Source organism: Myzus persicae, unplaced genomic scaffold, assembly GCF_001856785.1.
Source record: "Myzus persicae strain clone G006 unplaced genomic scaffold, MPER_G0061.0, whole genome shotgun sequence".
Classification (NCBI taxonomy): domain Eukaryota; kingdom Metazoa; phylum Arthropoda; class Insecta; order Hemiptera; family Aphididae; genus Myzus; species Myzus persicae.
In genome coordinates this window covers 222,746-250,210 of record NW_019102003.1, presented here as the reverse complement: position 1 = coordinate 250,210, position 27,465 = coordinate 222,746, and the positions used below count along the sequence as shown (strand labels likewise).

At 28.2% G+C, this 27,465-nt stretch overlaps 1 protein-coding gene and 1 long non-coding RNA gene across 2 annotated transcripts in view; one reads left to right on the top strand and one right to left on the bottom strand.

Moving 5' to 3' along the window:
• LOC111030984 overlaps window positions 1–27,076 on the bottom strand; it is a 34,110-nt gene extending 7,034 nt beyond the window's left edge. The window contains exons 1-2 of the mRNA XM_022310739.1: window positions 26,825–27,076; window positions 26,461–26,607 (exon numbers count right to left, since the gene is read on the bottom strand). Coding sequence (XP_022166431.1) covers window positions 26,461–26,604 — 144 coding nt within the window. The 5' untranslated portion in view covers window positions 26,605–26,607; window positions 26,825–27,076. The remainder of the gene's footprint in view (window positions 1–26,460; window positions 26,608–26,824) is intronic.
• LOC111030985 lies at window positions 12,637–18,323 on the top strand. Its single transcript, XR_002604153.1, has 4 exons — window positions 12,637–12,809; window positions 12,929–13,055; window positions 13,125–13,260; window positions 17,757–18,323. It is a non-coding gene; the product is annotated as an uncharacterized LOC111030985 (long non-coding RNA).
• Window positions 27,077–27,465: the final 389 nt, after the last annotated feature.

Genomic DNA, 27,465 nt, shown 5'->3' with positions numbered 1-27,465 from the left:
ATAATTTTATCATTAAATTCAAGGTATTTAATACGTCTTCCATATGAGATTCACTTACAACATAATATATGTACTGCAAAAGTGAGTTCCTTATTTTTTCATAGATTTTTATTGAATTGTTATAAAGTAGAAAATATCAGAGTTGATTTGTATTTGTAGGCGATTTTGTAATGGGTATATTAATTTTCCTGTTGTTATTTTACACTTATAATATTATTACACTGCAATTTCCATTGCTGTATTAACTCAAGTGATTAGAAACATGACTGAATTTTGAGCACGATCGCTTAACGTAAGTACTCACATCGATTACACGAAATTTGTATGGTATACATAAGGTTAGGTATGTTTTTTTTTCAAATTGACCACTGAAGGAGTGTAATTTACGTGTATCCGAATTCATCTGGAAATTAAAGTCGGGTGGAATGTATCTAGAATGATTATAATATTATATTTAAGCTATAACCTAACCAATAATGCATACAACGTGCAACGATAACGCTAAAAAAAAAAAACACATCGGTGTTTGCTATTATTTTATTTTTACGCAGTGGAAAAAATATGGTTTCGAGTAATAATATTTGAAAAGTTGTATGTAGGGTTTGAAAAATGCAAATGTTGTATCCGCATGACGTGTGTATAACGCAACGGGCATAATATTTTACGACAAAGCAATCTGTGTAATAATTACGTAATGCTGTCCTTAGAGATTCTATACCACGCGCGTTTAATAAAATCGGAGCCAAAAGTAATTTAAACAACTACAGACATATGTATGACCATTAATAATTTATTATTATTTTTGTTTTTAGATAAGGTTGTGAAAATATTTGTAATACATTACATTATACATGTTTCAACCGTGTTATCCATACAATTGTAAGGTACAATCGGACAAAAATAATTAATTTCCTTCATTATGTTTATTGTTTGTTCATATGTTATACTATCATTTATAAAAAATAAATCTAACGAGCGATTTGGTAGCTTAAAATTGCATAAAAATAATAAGTTTTAAGTTTGACAGACTGTCACAAAAGTGCAGTTTCTGGTAATTATAAACAAAAAAACGTGCAAATATTATTGCATCTTAATTCACTGTACGTTTCGGTAAGTTATGACTTTGTGTTTTGTTGCGAACTAGCTATATTAAATTAGAATTGGATTGTTTTTCATGTCTGTGGGATCTACTTAAATAGTTAGTTAAATTGTAAAATATCGTAGTTATCCACGCTATAACTACGATACTTGAATATACACTTCTGACGGTGTAAACATTTTAAGTGTTATGCGATTAACATTTTGTTTCTGACTATTATAAATTAAAATATTATGATTTGTGAATAAAAGTTATAGCTATAGGTACAGAATGTTTTTAAAATTGTGTTATGCAAGTAAAATGTTTAAATATATATATACGAGTAGGCGGTAGCTGAATTATATTGGGTTTCGAAGAATTAATTCGATTTAGTTTTAGAGTTATGAAAACTGAAAAACGCATGAACACGCATAAACCGAAGTTGCAGTTTTTATTATTTAATTATTATATTAGCAGCAGATAGAATTTTATTATTTCAGAATCGAATTGAGCGCAATAATTGACAAAAAACATTAATTTGTAATTGCCTTGTGTCCGACATCCGGGGAAAATACGATTAGTGTTTTAAATAATATTTTAGTTATATTCGATCAGTTTTCTAAAAGGTTTCTACGAAATATCGTTTTGGGACGATTCGTTAAGTGCCATCAGCGGTGTTTTAGTTAAAATTTTTAATTTCGGTCGTATACCTCGTATCGAAGTAAAAACGCTGTCGCCGATAAAATAAACACATTATATTATACACCCTAAAACCACTATATAGGTAGTTGTGTGGGTTCACTCAGACGTATTTATCGAACACACATTAAATTGGTAGAAGTATCGATTATAGTTTAATATATTGAAGCGATTTGGTATGGTTGAGTAAATTGTTTGTTTGGCCAATTGTGGTGAATATTTAATAGGACCGCGAAATGAAACCGATGATCTTATGAACGCCGTTCGTGTTTTGATCATATTAATATATTGTTCTATACGTCATAATGACACAATATGCTATTTGTTATAGGTATACAATATAGGTCATAGGTATATTATTATATTATTTCAACTTCAAATATAATTAATCGTTTATAATATTGTACCTATATCAAAACTGCATACTTTAATAACTACGAGATAGTGATATCTGGAATAGAACATTTTACACCATCAAAAATGTACTCACAAATAAACACATTATCTCTGAAAATCGATGAATGCATTCTCATTACAATATAATAATGCTCGGTACTACTTACAGGTTCAATTAAATGCTTCCTGTATGAATACCGTATTTTATGGTGTTTTAATGAGTTTTTAATTCAAAATACTCTAGCGCTTAATCGACCGGATAATGAAAACCTACACTACAATAAATTAACCAAAACAATAATATTATAATATGTTGGTACTAAAAAATGGTTGGAAGATACATATATTGCTTATTGATTATAAACGTAAACAATTATACCTTTTAATATAATACTGTACAACCATGATTACTACAATAGCTTGTACACAATTAAGTAACGACTATATTATTTCCGAATAAATATAATATATAAATATACAACGATTATTTGAAGGATTGTGTTTGATTTGATTTTCCAGTGATTGTTAAACGTAAGTTTAAGAAATATAAATATTTGAATTAATAATTTTCGATTTCCTTATATTGAGCGAAATTGTGGTTCTAAGCTGTTTAGTTATATTCACAATTCATATAGACACATTGAATAATATAGGTGTATTGTATTTTGTATGCAAGCAATTGTTATTGTTGGTATTTTTTTTTTTATCAGAGAGAACTTAACCTAACTTAAGCCAACCTTAACAAAGGCCACTAGGTGAGGGGTGGGTGGTACGGTAGTGAGTTTTAATATATAGGTTTAGTATATTTGTATGTTGGTGGGATTGCGACAAGTGTTTGTGTATGTGTGGCAAGGATGTGTCGCTAAAAACCCGGGTGGTCACCCATCGGGGAACTACCAACGTCGGCCGGTACGTACACTCAGAGCGTTTCCGTAGATTGAGCGCGCCTCACCAAGCCATATAGAAATTATTTTTATAACGGTAATGACTTGAATAATTGTATCCAATAATACAAATATTATTATATTATACTGTTTTGTGTTCTCTTCGCCGCATAATATTATATTGTCGTATCGTACCGTTAAATGTCGTAATAAATATTTTTAATAAAAATATGATAACTTTAATAATTTCGAAAGATTAATAATGAAAACATTTTTATAACCACGCACAACATTATATTATAATATGTGATTTATTATCAATGTTTAAACAAATATTAATAAGCGTGGAAAAGTATGGCTGTTGCGTTATGAAAAGACATTCGCACATTTTTTTCCAACACGAAAAATGTATTGTTCATTGCCGAATTGGATTGTTTAGTGATTTCTGACAAAAAATATATGATTTTACAGTTCCATTTTGAACTCTATATAAATGTATATCGCTGTACAATGTGTAGGTGCCCATATCGCAATGCAACGTCGTTTGCGATATTCGACGCAGGTTTAATTTTATAATTATAATAATATTTTGTAACTTCATAACAATAGGTATTACCTACCATTAAGTCGAAATTTGTGGGCACCGTGCACGCGTGCGCAGAGAAGAATGCGACCGCCGCTCGGACAACACGATTTGAAGCGAAACACATTGTAAACAAACACGTCGTTACATTATATTCTATTAATAACGTCCGTCCTAAATATTATTTTCTTGTCGATTTTTCGACGTGTATTTTTTTCTTCTCCCACGAGAGTATATACATATCGTGTCCCGCACTGTGTCTGAGACAATACCCTGTCAAACGTAACGTGTTTCACGTCTATTTTTCCTTTCACTTAGATCTTCAAAAACCATGTGTCTCCCATTGTTCAATACACACGCACACGCTGGACGGAAAGGAAATTGCACGACGTTACATGGATTTTCTTCTATTCAACGTGGTTTTATTTGCTCTACCCCCTTGCGCAGCGTATAAGACATACGTTTGTACACGTATATGTAGGCACACTTGTGCGTGTGTGTGTATTTATAATATCGTATTGCAAGTCAAACGAGAATCACTTGTGTACCGGTTTTTTTTTTTTTTTTTACGTAAGCCGATAATGCCATTAACCGAGTTCTCCGGAAATGTCAATCTATTAGCAAATGGTTTGGCAATCGCTATACAAGCGTTATAGCTACTGCGGTACAGGCAGGGTATTGTAACACCGCGAAGATTCCGAGCAACAATAATGATTTCGACGGAACGTTTATAAACACGTTAAATTCTATCACAATATCGAAAAACTAACTGATTTTTGTGGTTTCTTAAATCCGAAATCATAATGTATATATATTCTGCAAATGGTTTCTCGACGAAATAAGATTGTTAAATAGCTGATGTATTATAATACAATGATCGTTTTATACGTTTCGTCCGGTGCCACATTTCTCATGTCAATATTTAGCACTTCAAAAATCATTTGTTTTGAATTATTGTACAACGTTCTATTCCCGAGTTCTAAAATATCTAATTCTTACGTTAATTCTAAATGTCTGCTTTTTTAAAATTTTTTTTCGACAAAAGGGTCAATAGGCGAGCTATATATTATTTAAATGCATAAAATATATTTCAAACGTCTAAATAAGTATTTTTTTCATGATCATTGCGGCTACAGTCATATAAGAGTAACGTACATTTTCAAAATGAAATATATTGTATAGATTCTCGTTTTAAAATTGTAGCTATAAAACATAAATAATTTTTAAATTATTCTCTAATGACAACACAGAAAAATATTTCTAAGTGAAGAACAATTGTGGCCTTGTGTCTTGAGAAAAGATTTATGGGTTCATTTCCTCTTTCCTAATTGTTTTCGGCTTTAGACATGTTCAACATTTAACAGTCAGCTAACATAAACAGAACTGGATGATTGTTTAAAAACTGAAATAGTACTGAATAAATTTAAAGATTTTATGTAGTTTATCAAGTTTTAATGAATTGTTGTAAACTTTTATAGAAGCTTGACTTGAAAATTTGAATGTTAAATACACAAACATATCATAAATAAAATAAAGATAAATCTGAAAAAATATTAAATCGTTATTTAGTTTTAAAACTTTTAGTGAGAATTTTGAACAATTTGATACACAATATCCGCCACGCATAACTAATGTGGTTACATATGTGTTTACATGGCTACCTAATATGATATAATAGGTAATGCATACATTTATCTGTTATGGGTTTAAAATATTTACAATACACATATAAATGTTAGTTTAAAAGTGTTTTTTGATTTTTTATAAAGTTTGATATCTAAAATAAATATTATAATATATTACTAATATATCATATCATATCATATCATATCATTTCATTATCTAAAATATAGTAGATTAAAAATGAGTGTACTCAACTGTTAAGGTTCGCTTTAAGTCACATTAAATGTTGACATTTTAATAAAAGTATCATGAAAACATTCTTAGTTTTTGTCATTCATGTATTATATTATATTTGTAAAAATTAATTTACCAAATATTCTTTTATAACGAAAGAAATAATTTTAAGTGGCAGATTTTTTTAATTCAGCGCTCTGCACCTCATAAATACATAAATACATAAATATACCATGATGTCCTTATTACATGATTTCATACATTCTTTTATTATTGTGTTTAAAAAATGGATCAACAAAATTATTTTCAACTTAAAATGCAATATTATTTTTACTTTCTCTTTTACACAATCATTTATGACATTTAACATACATTTTAATACATTTACAAACTTAATAATTAGGAAAATTAGTCACCGACATTATTTTGCGTAAACGTGTAGTATTGTTGTGATCTAAAAATATATTCAAAATGACAAAATGAATAATAATATTGAGCAACCATTTTAAAATAACTTTTACAACTTGAAAAAGTTTGACTCTATGACTATATAGATTAGTTTTATCGAAATCGACTTTCATAAATAGTGTTCGATAACAACTGTTTTAAATAGTTTATACATCAATGTTTTTTTATTTATTTATTTTTGAATTTTTGATACTGAGCAAAGTGAATTGGCTTACAATATATATATATATATTTTTTGTGATAATATTTTATAGTTTGTAAACTTATGTGTTCTATTTGAGACAATATCTACTTGTACTTTGAAGAAGCCATTTTTGTGATTCTGAGAATTTTTCTAAAGCACGATGAGAACTGTCGTCTGCTAATTGCCAGAAAATATTGAAGTTATATCAGCAAGTTTGGTTTTAAAAAAAAGTTCTACTCACATTAATTTTTCAAATGAATTGATTTATTATCGCTTTCAAAACGTATACTAATTAATTAATAATTAAGCAATAAACCACTACTCTGCGGCAAGGCGACCGAAGGAGAGTGCCCAACATCCGGTGTCTGTGTCCTGCATGTCTCTTTATTTTTGTGGTCGTTATTCATCGGTCATTATTTATTAATTTATTTCCACTTTAAAATGGTACGTCGTATGTTATATTCAAATGAAAAATAGATGGGAACTTGTAATTACTTGTGAATGATCTTTACCTATTAATATAATTTCGTCGAGTACGGAGACAAAATATTTTGTTTTACATACAAAATATTATTTGAGCATAGTTATGGTATGACTTGTCGTTTTATGAGTCTTCGAGTTATGATCAGACAAAAATCGGACAATACATGAAAATAATGGCTTCGCGTGTAAAACGAAAAGTTGTTTATTGTTTACGATCGGTTTCAGTGGTATATTTTATAATTGCAAATTATTGTTATCACGATGACAATTGCATTTTCTATAGTCGTATATGACTTAACCAGATCCACCTCAGTTTTGATATCGATTTCTATATATTTATGATACTTATATTATTGTTTCAGGTGAAATGTGCATGTGAAAATGCAAATAATGACACGTGAATTAGAATACCAGTACCTAGCTGATTGAAATATGATTTTCAACATGTTCATATTATTACTGGTCAGTTGAATTTCATACTTAGTTATTCACATTTTTTTTTGCCAACATTTTGAAACAGTGTCTACACTCTACAGTAATATGCAAATCATAATAATATCATTATTGATATAAATTAATGTTGTCTTGTTAAAAGTATTTTATGTTATAATATACAGTTTACGACGACTAACGAGTATTAGGATACCTACCTACATCGAATGTATATACTAATAAATAATAATACCCTTACGTTTGATGGAATAAATTTAATTTTTGCAGTATAATGTTCTATGCACATTTTGAAAATATTTATTTAATATTTTTTTTCCAAGCTTAATTTATATGTACAACATTAATTGGTTAGTATTAGGACCTTTCACCTTTAGTTGACCGGGAAAGAAATGTTTACCAAAGTATCACACAATTAAATTGTTATTATCTGGGTGGTAAATAATTGTCGGTGGTTAGACCCCTCGAGTGTTGTTCTTTAAACAAAGGATTTTTTTTATTACTGACCATTTAGAAAGACGTTGTGCATGTAGATTTGAGTATTTTAAATTGTTGACGTCGTTAAGTCTACTAAGACATAACGATCAAAGGTGATTAAAATTGCATTGTTGTGAGCACCAAATGAATTTTATAAGAGAAATTTTGTTGTGTAAAATTGGTGATACCGTATCAATAAGGCAAATATGACAGCTATAGTGAAGAAAATTGCATTACACACTATAACTAGTTTTGCACTATTATAGTATTGAAGTGCGTATTGAATGTTGTAGGACGTTGGTGCCTATACTGTATGTTATTATGTTTGTATCCAATCATTAGATGCGAACTCACATATGAATTACTGTTATTCAGTTATATCATAATGCTAGTAATATATATATATATATATATATATATATATTTATATAAATATATTATATATGTAAATATTATTATTATATTATTACTCACTAGCAGGTGTCTAGGTATCAATACAATGTGAGTTGCAAGTGAAAACTCTGTGTCAAACATAATTTCTGTTGCGTTATCGACAAAGCAGTGTTTCGACAAGAATCGTTTTTGTAATTTATGGACTGTTTGCTCATTTCCACAAGTAAGTTGGTCAGTGTATATATACAGCACACATATCTATTATCTTCTATAGTGTAACGTTATTCGTAGAGATGGTATCATTTTGATTTTTGTAAGTTAAACAGCATGCACCAGCAATTGCAGTTTTAATTGTTATTACTCGACAAAATATTATAGCGTGAAATCATTATTTATTAAGTTATACTCTTTTAAGGTTGTCGGTTAAGTCGGTAGTAGTTTAGCTCAGGATTTCGTAGAGATTTAGTCGAATTAGGTATATTCAAACACTTGGAATTAAAGTATCAATCGAGTATCGACATAGCATATTACTATCGCAACTTATAATATATAAGTGTTATAATATTTTTACGAGCATTCAAAAATTGAGGTTCAATGATAAACTGCCGTTTTATAATTCGAGTGGTTTCTGAGACGGGGAAAAATGGATTTTGACGTTGTCACCACAGCGCTTACAATTATTTAGAGCCTAATTAATAGCACATCAATGTAACGAGGGGAAAACACATTATTATAGCTGGAGTTTTGTTTTGGCTTTTCCTCCACGTATTGATGTGTTGCGGTGGCATGTATCTTTCTGAAGGTAGGTAATATATTATACTGATAAACAATAGCGTAAAAGACTGTTTCACAGGTGATTTTGACTGACGTCGTTCACCCATGTGCTTCGTAAGCTTTTCCGATGCTTCATCGTAAATAATAATTGAATACATATAGAACGACATTATGGGGTACACATTCCTAAAACGCCGGATTTTTAATTGCGGTTTATGCCGTCAAATCCAATCAAATTAGATCAAGTTCAAAAATAGACCCCTTGGACACGAATTTTAGGAGGTCTTCGCTTAAAAGTTAAAACACCTGTATGTGTTGTCTCCGTCTTACGAATGTACAACATAGCAAAAACTGTTTTGCTCTTAAAAGAACTGAAAAGGTTACAGACTTAACTAAAAAACGAATTTTTCACCACATAAAAAGGAGAACTCTACCTGTGCAATATCGTTTTTATTTTCGATAATGGATACAAAAAAATAATTCACAGATAAATGATAATGTTTTCAACTTACTGGAGTCTTAACTATCACTACAGCGAGAGTGGTTCTAACCTGAGCAAAAATTTTTTGCTACGTTGTACATTTGTAAGATGGATTTTAATATAAGACCTCTCAATAACCCATGGAACCCGAAAACAGTTTTACAAGAAAACCGCATAAACAATCGCTCATCGAAATTCATAATATTGGTTGTCGAGGAGTATTTGCACCGCGGTAAATGTGATTATCGATCACGATGTCTATGAACAACAACAATAATATTTTATTCACAACCATTTCTGTTTTTATAATTTTATTTACTTTATAAGGTTATGGAGATTAGTGAAAATAATATTGTCCAATTTCGGTAACTTTGTTTTCTGCCTGTTTAAAATTTTTCGATCGAATTGATTTTTTGGCTAGAAGGACAACCGCAACGACAAGTCATACTGATGCAAATATATGTATGTAGAGGAGTAAAAGCGGGCTGAAAACTGTAAAAGTTTATTTATTATACACATGGCCGAGACTCGAGAGTTTAGTGGGTTGACCGAGCACAGCTTGACGTATAAGTGTATATAGACTGTAAAAGCCCCATGGCCAAGACTAGATCTTATTTTTACCCCGTTACCAGCTATATGACCGTCTTGCGTTCAAATTTAAAATGTCGTATTATTATTGTCGTTCGAGAGTCATATTCATGTAATCATATTATGATATACATCATTACGCTCAGTGTTTACGATTTTTGGTCGGATGCGCAGGCCGTAAGCGAGGACCGATATATTATGGCCTGTTCCTTAGGCGATGAAAAGTTCAGCAATAATTGTAGAAAACATTTTATGTTTATGTATGGAAAACTAAACTCTTTCCGTATTCTCTTGTATCGTGCGTATGAATAACTACATAATATATAAGTAATCACTTCTAAATCATTTCTAAGAGCTGCGAGTCTGTGACAGCCCTTGCTTCCCACTAACCACGCGCGTGTATAACAAATAACAATGTGTTTTTAATGTAAAACGGCCGGCTTCTTATTACATATTAATTATTAAGTATTAATTTGGATTTAGAATAACAATTATAACGGTGATCAGTTGCATAACATATCACTAGACATTTATAACAATTAACGACACACGGTTTTATATTACTTATCACGTAGACACTATCCGCGTACCACTAACCTAACCTTTAATGTTTCAAATAATTTTTATGCCAATAATAATATTATAGCTTAGTTCATTGTTACGCGTGTCGTTACTATACGGTGCATTTCCAAATCGTATCGTTTTTCGTGTTCAGATAATATTATTTTGTGGCTCTCGTCGCTGTGGGTTAATCCAGAGAAACAATTAATCGAAATCGTTCAACGAAGGTACGCATATTATATGATAAAATTATCATTAATATTACTAATATTATAAGTTGTTACTTATTTCATATTCAGTATAGGTAGTAACACAACGCAAAAAGTCAAATAATATTATTTTTGGACTCCGGTTTGGACGCTCACGTTGAGTTTACATAACTTTAGAAACCAGAACATATAAAATAAAATGCATAAAATATATTATATACACATAGGTATGCGATATGCGTCTTATGATAATTATAATATTATTGTGGAACGAAAAACGTGGTGAACCTGTTGCATATTTAATGTTTTATTATTATTCAAGCAGTGAAAAAAGACCTTTAACTGTATATAGTGGTAACTGGTAAAAGAAATAATGCGAGTAGAAATTTGTAATAATATGCATTTGGTTACCAATCGGAAAAAGGATCGAAAAAATATTTGTTCAAATTTCAATCCACCCTAATCACCACCTATAGTGGCTGTTTTATTTGTATATACTATAATACGTAATTATGACGTGGACCCAGCTATTACTATTTAAAAATTAAGAATAAAAAAAAAACATAATAATATATTGTAGTTAAATTAATCAAGTTAAATAATGTATACTGTATAGTTATTACAACTATAATATTTAACTATTTCTTCTTAATTATATTCAGTAAAATATTATATATAGTATTGTATCAACTCAATTATTATTAAATATATTTAAGCGAAATAAAAAAAAACATAAAATGAAATACCAACTTGCATTTTTGATTTTTCGTGTACGTATTTAAATGGGTAAATTAATATAAATAAGCAAATAGTTAATTAAATGCATTTTCGATGTCAGCATACATCATGTTTTCAGTGTTTAAATAAATGTATATGAGAATATAAACATGAAGTATTGATATGATTCATATTATTTATACTATTAATCAAAACACTTCTTTATCGTTAACGTTCAGTTATTATTGAGTAAATAACGCATGCACATTGCTTAGGAAAAAAATTATGAGCAAATCAATTCATAACAATGAAAAATGTATATATTTTGTTCGGAAATTTTGAATGTCATTGGCATATAGTTAAATCATCAAACGGACATATTATCATATATTTTACGCTCGCTTTCCGTACACTTTCCTTGACATTGTTTGCTGTGTACGTGTGACGTTCACGATACAATATGATGTATTTGGCTGTAAAGGAATTTATTTGTAATGCAGTAATAAGTTATGCCTAATAGTAAATTAATAAGCCATGGAAACAAGTTTAATGAAAACCATCTAATCACTCGAGGATATTGAATGGCGGCACATTTAGCTCTGCGACGTACCTATAGGTGTACTCGAGAAATTATTTCAGAAAGTTGTTCATCATTTTAAACGCTTTTAAAAATAGCATAAGTCTTAGGGTTACCTATAGGCTTTACGAATAGTAATCATTTTTCAATGTCAACCTGCGCATAGGTGCAATACGTGCAGTGTACAGAATACATTCTCGTATTCCGCTGATAGATGACCATCTGTAAATATATTCGAGTTTCATTAAAAATCTTTATCAGTATATTATAGTAATATTAAAAATGCAATTTGAAATTGGTCACCAAAGTACACATTGGACACACAAGAGACTTACACATTAAATCTTATGCGCAGGGGATCTAAAGCCACCCGCGGAACCCCTATACCAATACGCTCGTACAAAATCCAAAGTTAACACTATCTCATCCAAAGAAGCATTCGGTCCTGGACAAGAATCAAAAATTATAGACGATCGAGACGTTGATGTTTTTGATCGCACATCATTATTATGAAACAACATAACACAGCAGAGTTCTATTTACTAGCTATCACAATATATCATTGTGTTTTAATAGCACCTCAAAACATTGCAAATTACAAGCGTAATATATTTGTATACGACTTTGGACTATCTTAGGCTAATAAACAATGTATTCGAAGCCTTAATATAATGAAAAAAACAATTTAATTAGGTACAAATTATATGTTTATAAATTTATTTACGATTGTAATTTAATTAATTAATTAAACTTGTATGGATTTTTAAGTATGCCCATTCGTTGTTGGCGATCCCAACTGTTAGTTGACCAATGTAATCATAGTAAATGTACGTGTGACTTACTAACTTAACTATTAACTTATAATTTTTTTATATACTAGTTGAAGCGGTTCACAAATTTTATCTAATGATACCTTTATGTTAATAATTCATAAAATATAGCTACACCATGTGAGTACAACAATTTTAATAATAAACAGGTAGGTGCCTAAAAATTAATATTACCTATACTCTTAAAAATGAAATGAAAAATATTGATTTTTAATAATAAATTGGTTGTATTTTGTCAGTGGCTAATATTATATTTCATCGGATGTTATAACTAATTAATGGTATCTGCTTACTTCGACGCTGAATAAAGACTGAAAAATACGTCACAGTTATGATCAGTGCGAGATTAATATCGTTGATTATTTGGTAAAACATTAATTCATAAAATAACGATTGATAACTTATCATTTTGAATGTAATTTGCTTAATTTTCAGAATAACATCGAGTGCTGTTAAAGATAAAGAGCTGGTCTACCTGGTCATTAAGACAATGCGTTGTATAATATACGTTTAATACTTTAATGTACTGCGTTTTACTATAGACTTTGTTTAATAATTATCAGTGGTGCCGGTGCGTATAATACTATAATTATCGTAGCATATCAATTGGTCGATTTATTATATTAATTTTGCAAGTACGAGAGCGTTTCGTATACAGTCACGTGACCGATTTCAATAATGCTTAACCTAGTTAATTTTCAAATTAAATAACTTTAACTCAGATTTGTTTTTAATTTGTTATTTATCATCAACTACAAAGGTTTTTAGCTTACATAAGTACTACATTTTCACAATATATGCATATTTCAATTTTTTTAAATAAGAAATCAGATTGATAGGGTTTGAAAATGGACTAATTTATTCGTGCGAGTTGTCTGAATTGTTAAATTCATTTCTGTTAAACTAAGATTACCAAAATGTAGTGATAAATAATGTAAATCAATATTTTATTGATAATATTATTTATTATTATACATAAATTTTTGTATAGGAATAGAAACTATAAAAGTATCCTGAATTGTATGTTTGATCACAATAACCTCTGAAACGTTAAAGTCTAGACTATAGTCTATGTATATAAATATGAATATTTCCATAATTGAAAATAAACTATTCCATAAACTATAAGGGTTTTCACTGTTTTCAGATATTTGCATTACAAAGATCTAAGAATATTAATAATAATAACACTTTGAAACAAATAATTTAGGAGTACAAATTGTATTTTCATTCACGGCATGCGCAGTAGATAAAAATAACTAATCTTTGAAAGTTGACACAAATACACAATACGAATGTACTATTATGAAAAATATATACCTGTAAATAATTTTTTTATCAAGCTCCATACAATTTTACTTGATTTGTAAATTAATAACGTCTTTAGAGAATTTAATAACGTCTTAGAATTCTTCATTCATTTTTAATAGTTTAAGTCAAGTAAACGTAGTTACGGAAGCTTATGTGTCATCATAAGTAAATGTTTAAAGTTCAACCATTTTTCTTCATAAGAAACAGTAAAAAACAATTATACTTTTAAACACTTTTTAGTGGTAGTTTTATTTGCTCATATATTTTTTTTAAAGTAGCCGAACTTTCTTAATTAGTTTAAAAAAAGGTAAAAAAGTTTTGTGATAAATCAGTTCTTAGATATAAATTAAATTTTAAACGAAATATATATATGTTTATAATTCATCTTTATTTATTGGTTATTAGAATAATTTTTAAAAACTAAATACATGATGTTCGGTATTGCTAATAAATAATTTTGCATATATTTTAGTAGTATAAAAAAAGGATTTCGTCTGGTTAAATAGAAATTGTAAAAGTAATATGAGCAAAATATATTATTGTGTAATATTAAATAGTAATGCATTATTTTTTTATTTAAGTATGTGTTAAATACATTAAGTGTAATATATATAAGATACAATTATTGTTTTAAATCGTGGCTATAAAGCAATCAATAATAAACATTTAACAATTATAGAAAGTACATTTTTAAATAGTACATAAATAAAGATGTTGGATTCTTATTAAATACGTAGAGTTAAATGAAAATGTGAGTTTTCGAAAACGAAATTCTTTGATTTGTTTTTATTGAAACCTGTTGAGCTCAATGCTTGATAGGAATACTAATGAGTAATAACTTAGTCAAAACGGTTTTCTTTAATTTAAAGTGAACAATTTTCACATGTACGAACCTTGGTCACGGACGCAAAATGTCAATTTGGATTTGTAAAGCGTTTTGGTGAAAGTAAAAACGTGCTACACATATATAGTGTATCGGTGGGTCGTTTAATTAAGTGTAAATATGCCAAAAGCAAACACTGCTGAAATACATTTGTATTGCTATACATTAGTGGACATCAAACACATTTGCTTTAATACATTTTGAATTCTTTCGATCTTTATTTCCATAAAAGCAATTTACAAGACGCTTTAAGTTGTCTTTTCTTTGATATATAGAAGAAAAAAAAAGTACAAAATGACAATTTTAAATATCTATTTAAACATAAATTAGGCAATAATCGCATAGTTATGTAATGAAATAATTATCTACAATAGGTTTTATAGTCTTATAGTTTATGTAAGACTTTAGATGATTTAACTATTTTAATATATAACTCTAATAATAATGTAAATGGTACTACATAAGAATGCAATGATATTTTGGTTGTATTTATAATTCCGTACACTGCATTACTGCTGTATTTTATCATTACAGGGATAAAATTAGTAAAAATTAAAAACCGAATTTGAATCTTGATAAAATTAAGAAAACTGACATTAATTGCGTGTAAGAACATTTACAAATATTTGACATATGTGCATAATAAATGCCTAACATATGGTATATGTATGTATAATCATAGAAAATTCATTATAATATACATATTAAATATCTATGAGTTAGATCTTAATAAATGAGGAAGTATTATATAATATATATATATATATATATTATATAGCTTTGTAAATCTTAATTTAATATTGATGATATTGAAATAAAAAAGTTTATTGCATTGAATCGGGTAAATTTGAAAGAGTATGACTGTATAGTGTGATGAATGATTATTAGTTGATGGAGATTTCTTAATTTCCACATAGATATAATGATGTTTGGAAGTTACATATTATAGTGAAAAATTAATTAAATTCCATGTTTATAATATAGACTATTGGAAAATCACAATTTACTCTATAATAGCCGTTGTCTAGAATGTTTAAAACCTTTTGAATCGGCTGTTCACGACAATAATTGCATCCATAATAATAGTGTTATGAATAATTATCATTGATTTTATATACAGTACCTTTATCCAACTATAACCAATGATATCTAATATATAATTTCCGTATATATTGTTCGAGTATCTACCCATAATAGTATTACAGAACCGAACGATTACCCGCCAGCGAGTTTCATAAACATTTTATTATGATTGTTGATCGAAATAAAATATAATTTAATATGTATTATGTTATAATTAATAATTGTATTACCATTTTCAACACTGAGAGACGGAGATAACACCATATTACATTGTAAAAGTGCTCAGTGGCGTATTTCCCGCGGTGGGGGAGTCATAACCCCTCTACGGAGACCAAATTTTGTACACAATACAACATATATAATAATATGAATATAATATGTGTACACTGAATAATATGTATATTAACATTTTTATATCTCCCCCCCCCCTATACTTAATAGTTTCGGGTATAATATTGTACCTACCTAAGTGAATCTGGTACAGGGATAGTGAGGATACGAGAGGACCGGATATGCTATTCCATATTTATAATCGAATTTTATTCCCGTTTCGTCCACGCCTAAATTAAGCCCCATATTATGTACGCAGGGTGATTCACCAAACATGTTCATTAAATTGTGATTTTTTAGGATTGCGACTTTTGAATTTTTTGAGAATATACGTCTTACAATTTATAGACCACATTTCTTCTTACTTAGATTTGTTAAACCATTAAAAAAAAAAATCTGCTTATTAAGAATTTACAGTAAAATGGGTAGGATCTCTAGTTACCACAGGACACTCATCAAACGGTTTCGACACACATTTAAGTTATTAAAAATATGGTCTCCCATAGTCAGTTATATTCTAAAAGTCAGAATTTGAATAAATACATTATTAAAGAGGAAAATGGGGTACATCGTATATGCATGTTTATTATTGCACGGTGAATCACTCTCTGTGTATACATCACGATCGAGTTACTCACTTTCACTCCTCTTAAACGCACCTACATAATATGATGGTACCTAAGAGCTCTTATTGTAATAAAAATCATTATGAAAATCGATTGAACGGTTGAATCACAATTTTTCCGATAAAATCTTAACGAAATTGAATGCAAATATATTTTGTGTTACATATTATTATACTATCAATTTTTTTTGCTAATTTGGACTGAAAATGGTTAAATATACTGACTACCAACTAGTAGATACCCCAATCTAATTACACGTCAAGCTGGTAGTATTCTAATTTTCACAACTTTAAACTAGTTTAAACCCGTTTCGTCGCCATTGTAATGTGGTCACTGGTTCAAAATAATATTTTATATATTTTCATAGACTGTTACTATATCTGCTTTACTTTTTCAAAACATGCTGTTATTTTATTTGTGCAGCAAAAATAAGTTAATAAATATGAATTATTTACATGTGTTCGTTTTGTGTTTTAATTTGCATAAACCAGGCTATATTATTTCGACGTTATTATATTCGCGGTATTTGACTAATAGTTTTCTGTTTATCTTTTTTGGTTTCATAAATTATTAAACATTGTCGATGTTGCTATAAAATTTTAGTGTCGTTTTCTAAACTATAATAATATTATGTTAATGTCAATACCTCGCCGAAAGGGTACTGCAACGAGAAAACGTCCAGAATTTTATTTTAAAATGTTGTGGGTGAAATTAAAGCAATTGTTTTTTCAAAACTTTAATCATAATATAATGTATAAGTACTCAAGATGATTCACCAAGCATGCTCACTCCCATTTTCTTTAATAATAAAATATTAAAAATTATGATTTTCAGAATTATCAAGAATAAGTATACTCAAGGACTATATTTTAAAATGCTTAGATTTTTTTATAATCAACTTCTTTTTTCAAACGAGAATCACTCTTTCCGGGAGTGACGGTGCTCATGGAATTTTCCATACTGTTAACACTACTACGATTTACTCTGTGAGTACCGTTGAATATAAATAAATAAACTACATTCTAATTTCATCATCAAGCAGCTTTAAATCTGTTCTTCTTGTACTTACAAGTTTAATTGTATACAATTTATAAATCGATATAATGTTGTGCCACACATTTAGTGTAAATTACAATTATAATTTTGTACGCTGTAATTTAAACGATCCTCGACAACTATAATTATTGCATAATTTATTACAATTGTCTTGCTGGTGCGTTATGGTAGTTTTCTTTTGTTTCATCTATCTAATTGTGGTTTGAATAATCCACTTAAATATTTAAAAGTGAACATGTTAATTATATTGAAAGGATTGTAACTATTGTTTTTAAGTATGGAATTATTTTTCTCACTCTACTTCACAGCTCATGAAAAGTAGTTCAATAGTTATACAATGTCCATACTTATATTATATATAAACTTTTATACCAGTCATCCTATACCCTTTATCACCTTTACACATTAACGTGACAAATAATTATATCTTATTAAATTCGAGTAGGTTGCTAGGGCTTATATAATATGTTATCGTTTTGTAATGATTTAGTTCAAATAGGAAGGAACCCAATGAAAGAATGGTATTTAAAAATAATTATCCTTTTTTTTTTCATTTTTATACATACTTAATAGTTATACCACGGTGTGCCATTAATAATTTATTTCTTAATGTATTATCAAATTAATTTAACTAACAAAATTGATAATTACCACATTATTCAATATATTGGTGTAAGATAATATTATAATATTCTAACCTGTTAATTGAATAACAAATTGTTGTGGTTGTTAACCTAAAACTGTATTAGCTGATATAAATACTTAAGCTTGTAATATACGTAATTATAGTGTAATAACGAAGAATTATATTATATAAATATACATTTTCTACAAGACGAAGTTCATTTTATGAGAAAAAAAATTTTGATTTAAACATCATATTATGATTGTATTTTATTAAAGAAGATTTTTAACAAAATAGAAACCTTAACTAGAAGCGCTTATTCCATTTTTTTTTATTTTTTTTTCATACTGAATACCTATTTTGATTACAAATAATTTCGTTTTTTTTTAAGTAGATGTGTGTTGTTTTTTTTGTTAAATCGAGAGTTCTGAACATTTTCTTATTTTAATTAAAAATATAACTAATACATACTACAAAAATGAAATAATTAATAAACGTTTTAACAAAAAGAAGAAAGAAATGTGGGAAATTAAGATTCACGCGTAATGTGTGTAGATTGTTGCGTGCGTCTAAGTACCTATGTAAGAAAGTGAACATTTTGGATTACATAAAATAATTAAACAAATTGTTATGATTCGAACGATTAGACTCATGTGACTTTATACTTCTAGGAAGTGATTCATTTAAGTTTCTTTTTCTTTAGTACACGGAAAGTGGTTGTGTTTCATAACAGACAATGTGTTTTAATCAGAAAACAGATGGTTTTATACTTAAAGTCACAATATTAGCATAATCGACCAATATTATATATATATATATATATTTGACTTTGATCTAGTCTGTTGCTCAGGATGTTCAATTTAAACTTAAAATAAATACACGGAAATTAAAATATTAAAATATAATACAATTTTACATTAGCTATATTTATAAATATATGTTTTTACGGTGACACAATACAATTATTGATTACAATTTAAACTTTTGATAACCTCCACGGAAACAAGATTCATAAGATATACTATCGAACTTGTTACCATCAATAAGACTGTTTATTTGTAGTGGAATTAATTAAATATTAGTGTATAAAATACGTCTTATCTATTAAAAACTTACGAAAAACATCATTATTTCATGTTCTATAATACGTATATCATATCTATATGTATAATACCTATAACATAACTCATCATAACGTAGTGAAATCGTTCGCTTCTGTACATAATATTTTTTACTCCAATTTCCTCCCGGTGTTTTCGGAGTCGATTTGAGCAAACCCAAACAGTGTAAGTACTTTAATTGCCTCACACAGAGAATAGCATACTTAGATTATAATTTAATTTACCGATATTGTAGTTACGGATGTTATATCGGTTTGCGTAGTGTTCAAAATTATTATTATTTATTGTACCCGCTATTAGTTGGCACAGATATAATTTCTTACCTACTATTACCATTCAGTTGTATTACCAACTATTGCCATGTTGCAGGTGTGTTCTTATTGAAATATTACTTTTTTATAACTGATTATTTACCGTAGTATTGACTGCAGCCAAAGTCCTATTTATTCATCATGATTATATTCAAATAAACACTTGCGTATCATTAGAAGATTTAAATTAAAACACAATCAATCATTCATCATTATTTGTTGATTCCGAATAATATAAAACTATACAATTATTTGCATTAATGTGCAAATCAAACTCATGTTCAAATGTTTGTTTGGAAGATAAAAATATTGTTGCAAAACGAAATTTGCATAAGTATAATATTGGGCTTGGCGGAGGCGATGAGATATATATTTACAAGGCTACGATGCACGGTAATATTTTATAGGTATGTGTTATTATTGAATGTTTATATTCATTCATTTTTTAGAGTAGTCAAAGGAAACTTGATACTTAAGATTGTTTAACAATATAATTAAATATTAAAGAGTTATTCGACTTATTAAATTTTTTAAATTGGAATAATATTTAAAAGACTTTATTTTGCATGAATATAAAAACTCAACGACACAAACAAATGTATTTTCTTTTCATCAGTAAAAACAATTGAGTTCTTGTAGAATATGAATGTAGCCCGAGGTATGAGGACCTGCAAGACTGCGTTTGACAGTTTTTCATTATTTTACAACATTTTGAGTTTGGTGACGAAAATGCTAACAGTCGATTTTCTTATAGAGAAGACAACCCACCCGCTAGACCATAAACATGACATTTTTTTAAAAAGTTTTCAAAAATTGACATGAAATTTAAAAAAATGTATTAGTTATAAGTACTGACATTTGAGCCCAGTTGTTGTTTTCAGTTTTAAATCATATTTGAAAATTCTGTAATAGATTTAATGGTCTATATTACCATGTACAAATGTACTATTATTGTAATTTAATTTGTACATAATATTATTAGCATTTTATGATGTCAATTAATAAATGTAGAAACTTAAAATTTAATGATATTGACCATAATTTGTCATATTAATTTAAAAATGTCCAAGTTCTATATTTCTATACTTTGTTATTAATTACCAAGGTTCAATAATCTGAATATCAATACGTGGGTTCATGAATTATTTCAATAATATAACAGTCTATTAAAGTACGGTTAGTTCTTATTAATTTAGTATAATTATTGCTGTCTTGAAACTTGAAGTTACGTAAACCGTCTGTTCTGGCCGAAGAGCGTTTTTATATACCTATTTCCGCTAATAAAAATAATTAAATATTTTTTAATTGAGTACATTTTGTTGACTTATTATGAATGGGTTTCCCACGTGTAACTTTACAATGTCGTTTTCATCCGGATATCGTTTGTGTTAGTCCAAAAACCAATTATATGGGTGCTTACTCAAAGTGGAATAAGTACCTAATTTAATTTAGGTATCTAATTAACCGGTTGAAAATATAATGAATACAACTTTCACCTTAAGAATGATGAAGTACATTTTTTAAATGAATTACACATTTTTTAGTATAGTTACCAACCAAAAACATTTTGAACAACTACCAAGTACAACTATTTTTTTCGTCAACAAATATTAAGTTTTCTTCAAGCACAATATGAATTTATATTTTTGGAGAACTTGCCTATATGATGGGGGAACTGAGTATATCGACAGTCTAGAGACAAAGTACATTTTTATAGTCAAGAACGTAGGTACCTAATTATTTTGTTCGATTATTTCATAAACGAAATACCCAGTAGGTATGATAGCTAAATGTCGATCACGTCATGTGATCTCATTTGATGAATTAATTTAATAACCGAACGAGTCAAATTTATCCTATCGAAATCGTTGATTATTACAATATATATTATAGACGGACGTCACTTTTATAGTTCATGCTGTACTATTTTATGGATACTAACTGGACTTACACTAATTCATGGTTATTTTAAACTTATAAATAGTGACTCTAGACTTTTACCACTGCACTGAAGTCACGGAACTCAGCAATATTGGAATATTATATAGGTACCTGAATAGCTTATCTATTAAAAGAAAAACGTTTAAAATCTTTCAACCAATATAATAAGTTGCTGTTGTAAGGAAGTAAAAATATATAAATCTACTATTGTATTATGTTTTGTTATTAATATTCAAAGAACTTGTTCAGCATTTTCAAGCATGAGCACACTATTAATTATTTACTATAAAAATAGTTATAAGCACTTAAATTTATTTTTGTACGATGCAGGATTCAAAATGAAACTATTTAGTACATTACTCATCTTAGAGTTATGGGTCATAGTCATAAATTTCCTATATAATATAAAGTATAATAATATACTGTATAGTATGAAATAAAATAAATGCATTTTATAATAGCTTTATTTGAAAATATTACTACATATATGTCTAAACTCAATACTGTACCATAAAACTATCTTAAACCTAAATGATTATTAACTTCAATATAATTTCTAGTCCAGTTCAATAGATTATTTTAGTTAAATATCATATATTATAATACTCTAGGTGACATTCCAAACAGAAATTTTTAATTAAAATATCTTTTTTTCACTTGTTTATTATGTAAATTATTTCAAACTGTAAAGCATACGTCATATTTAAAATGTAATTGGCAATTATAAATTAAAAAATAAATTTTGATTTATTATAATAATATAATTCTCATTATCAGTAAAAAACCAATAGAAATTTAAATTTATAATCTAAACTAAAAAGAAGCGTGCAAGACAATATTATGTTGAGCTCGTCGAACCTTTACGTACCCGCCATAATTGCTTAGGTACCGCAATTAAAGGTACAGACATTTTAAATGAATTAAATAACTGCTGTTATAAAAAGAAGTTTTATTTACAAGAACAAACGTATAACTCTTTTGAAATGCGGGACTTAAAGTGTATAATTACATTAAATCATTATTTTAAACTTTTGTATGCGTCCCGAGTTTTTATTTCTTACAATATAATGTTCTCAAAAAAAAAAAAAATATATAAACATATGGATTATGGATATATTTAGGTAAAGTAATTTTTAAAAAAAAAATCGTTTATTATTTCGATATTTAAGTATTGAAGATATAACTGATATAAGATGTACATGATTAAAGAACAACCTTATTTATGTAACAAAATCAAACTTCTCAAATAAATGAAAATTTGTATTTATATCTAATTTTCATAACATTTACTTGTATACTTTACAAATTTTTAGAATGATTATTTTTATTCAAAAACAATAAAATAGTACGGCAATGGTATTATTCAATAATGTATACCTACATGACCCATGGAAAGTGTGAGGTGTTAATAATAATAATATGTGTTAATATTAATGTGTGCCAAATTTAAGCGATTATTTTTTTTTGAAATTGGGCAGTTTAGGTTACTTACAACTGATAGTTTTTTTTTAACTGATAATAATTAGTAATTTTTATAAATTGGTACTGTTTAGTTATTTGCCTAGTTATTCTCGATTCGTAACGTATGTGGTACATAATTAAAAAAATGTCCACTGGACGTATTACATTGTAAACTTACTATTATCATAACTAATAATGATTTTTATCCCTCAAAGGATATTTTATAAATGCATTCAAATTGTTGAAATGAATTAACGTAAAAAATATCTCATTCGATTCGACGGATTATGTTCGAATTGTCGTGTTAAAAAACTACAGTGTACACTGAACAGAGATTGGCGGTCAGACTAACGTTCCTATTCGTTCATTATGGTGAAAAAAATATATAATTACATTCAGGAAACGATTGTCTGAGTGAAGCTTGATTATATTATAATATATTATAGTTTATAAATGGAACTTTTTTCAAAAATATTTTTAATTCCTAATTCTGAAAAAATCTGAATTAAAAAAAAAAAGTAAGTTATTGAATTATATTAGTGCACTTGACTTCTCAATTAGCATAACTACACGTCGTTGTTAACTACTATCCATCAGATGAGAAAATGGATACATTTTATATTTATAAAAACCCCTTATACAATTACGAATACAACATAAATAGCATAGCACCTAGGTTATCAAATAACATATTAATTACTTATATTAATCGTTAATTAGTATTAAAAACGAATGTATCCTTAATTATGTACAAAGTACTATCAACGAAATAAGCTCATATTAAAAACAATAGTAAGTTTTCGTATGAAAATAATATTATAATTTACCAACCATATAATATTATTATTGCAATTTACTTACACGATGTTTTTCTGCAGCTTATTCTACACATGTGTAATCTTGCTTACAAAATAGGTGATATTTTTTTAAAAATATAAAATTCTATAGTAGTTTGGTTTTGTCATTAAATTTTGTTTTTTGGTCTCGGACAATAATTTTTGACCATACAATATTATATACTAACTTCTTGTAATATTTTAATAAAGGATCAACATATTAAATATATTACATCTTTATGTGTGTGCGTGAACCTTTTGGCGAATAGGTTTAATTAGTATTATATCTACCTGTTGTACTAATTTGCATGGAAACCAATTAGTAAAAAAAGTACAGAAATTCAAAAAGATTCTAAAAGAAAAAAAAGAAACTCACCCAACAGTAATTAAGTCATAAACTATTATTTTTTTAGTATTTTTATATAAGCATTGTTAAAACACAATGCAAGTCCACATTGCATGGGTGGTTACATTAAATATAAACATTATTCATGGTGGTAAAAATATGCAGATAAATCAACAGTTCATTATATCTTAAGTTATAATATAAACAATATACACTGTATAAAACATTATATACGTTTTAACACTCGCAAATTTAAAATATTGTGATGGTAACAATTAGTTATATTGTTCAATTGTATAGGGATTATAAATAAAAAAATTAAACCAAAAACAGGATTTACACCGATAAAAATTCACTAATATTAATTTTTTTTTCATTATTTAAATTTTTGAAAATAGCGAAAAATTACTTAAACATTATTTTTTTAGTACTAAATAAGCTTCCTAGTTTGCATACTTTTCACTAAAAGTTATATAATATACTATCGTAAATATTTGTAAATATCAATGTTAATACTACATAATAATATAATGTCTTATTATTAAAACCTACCCATAAAAAAATAATAAAAATTAAAAACTGTAATTAATGCAAAATGTACATTATTTTTAAAAAAATATTGCAATGAATTGCCCATAACATAGTTGACAATATTTGTCTGATACCAAATACTCGTATGTCAAAATCGTTATTTGGCTTGAATAATTTTATAAAATAGGAGAAACATAATTTATCATAAAACGCGTTGATTCGATGGTTTTTATGAAATGACAAAACGGTCGAATTGAATTAAAAAACTTTTTAATTTTTTTTTTTTTTATTGAAACATTTATTCACTGTATAATATCAATTTTGTTTTCTATCAGAAAATAATTTTTTTTTCAAACTACATTTATTTTTTTTGTTAAATTAAATTAATATTGTTATAATCTATATTGTTATTTGTTATAAATAATGTAAAATCATTTTTACATAGGATATTTTTTAATGAAATGTAGTTTAAGAATTTTCTTTAAAATATTATTTTTAATTAGGCTTTAAAAATGTTTTACGAAAATTATCATAAGTTAAAAATTAAAAATAATAAATTAATACTTTCATACCCCTGAATCTAAAACTTATTACTAGTTTATTTCATACGATATATTGTTTTTGTAAATAATCAAATAATCATATTATTATAATTATTCAATATAAAAGTCTTTATATTCTTTTATAAATATTGGTTACTTCGCACTAGCCCGTAGTATAATTTTTTCTAAATGAAACATTTATAATGCAACTTATTACACGTGAGTACTATAGTTACACAGAATTTGTATTTTCACACTACATATTTTATCGTACTTTCTACTATGCAGAATAAAACAAATTATACAAAATTCTCTACAAATGTATCGTGTATACTCGTATACACTGACTGGAAAAATTTCAGAAAATAAAGTCATATAATTGTATATAGGTACATTATACATTTTACCTACATATATGTACGTACGTACCTACCTATTAAGAAAGTTACTGAAAAGATGAAAAATTATATTAAATAAAGTATATTGTTATTAAATGTATTTATATATAAGAGTATGTCTTTTAAAGACGTCACAGAACATAACGATTTTCTTTCTTTTCGGTAAATAAGGTTAATATTTTTGAAACCAGCATTTGTATACTCCTTTATTAAAATACACTATACACAACTTTAATATATCAGTTACGAAAAGCCATTATATACTTTGTGTATAAATAACTCTCTTTTGGCTAACCGATTCGAATCGGAAGCCGAGGCGTGTTTATCGCGGTATTTTTTTTACTCCAAAATTTAAGACATATCTACTTACATCCGTCAGCAGTTCTTTCAATCTGGTCAACCGGTCGTCGTTTCCTCTGGTGGGTAGGTATCTCGCCTCGGCCATCATATACGGTGCGACGACCACAGCGGCCACGAATCCGACGAGAAACAACACGGACAGTTTACTTGCCATCGTCTGGAAGAAAAGAAAACAATAAGAGACAAAACTTACAAAAACCAAAAACAATAATCACACGGGGCTTTGGAAAAATGATAGATCGTAAACGACCGGAGCGTCGTTTGTTGGTTCTAGGATCTGTACGGACTCGCGCGGTTTGCCAGGTCGTACGCCGTACGACAATAAATTCTAATAATATTATCGTCGTACTGTTTCGCGGCTTGTGTGAACCTACCTTTGTGCAGCAACAACCGAAGAAGAAAACCGAAACGTTTGGATATTGTGTATCGTGTGTATATTTTTTAGCGTATTGTTTTGATAGCCGTAGGCTGTATATTATTATTGTCTTCTGCGTTGGTAACAACCACGAGCGCCGACTGACCGTGCGATCGGAAGAGTTCGAGTCGCGAGCTTCGGGTGCAGATTTTTATAGTGACGGCCGCCGTGCTCCACGGGGTTGCGAGTGGGTGTACTGTAAGGTCTGCGATGAATGAACGGTGCTCCGATGTCACGTGCTTTAACGGCCAATGCGGGCCGTGAGTCATACCCCGTGAGCGCCACACCCCCACTGGGGGGGTACGTATAGCGCCGGCCACCACCACCGCCGCCGCCGCTGTTATGTGTATATATATATATATATATTATTTGTATATACATGTGTGTGTGTGTGTGTGTGTGTGTGTGTATGATATGGCGTGTATTGTACTGCAGTCGACTTATTGTGTCTTGTATATGTTCAATGTTGTATACTAACGCCGCCAATTTGCCCACTCATATACTGTTTTCTCGTTTTTATCGTGTAGTCGATAAAATATAATATTGTGACTTGTTATTCCGGTGCACTCTACAACCTCCCCGACACCCTCTCGCATACAC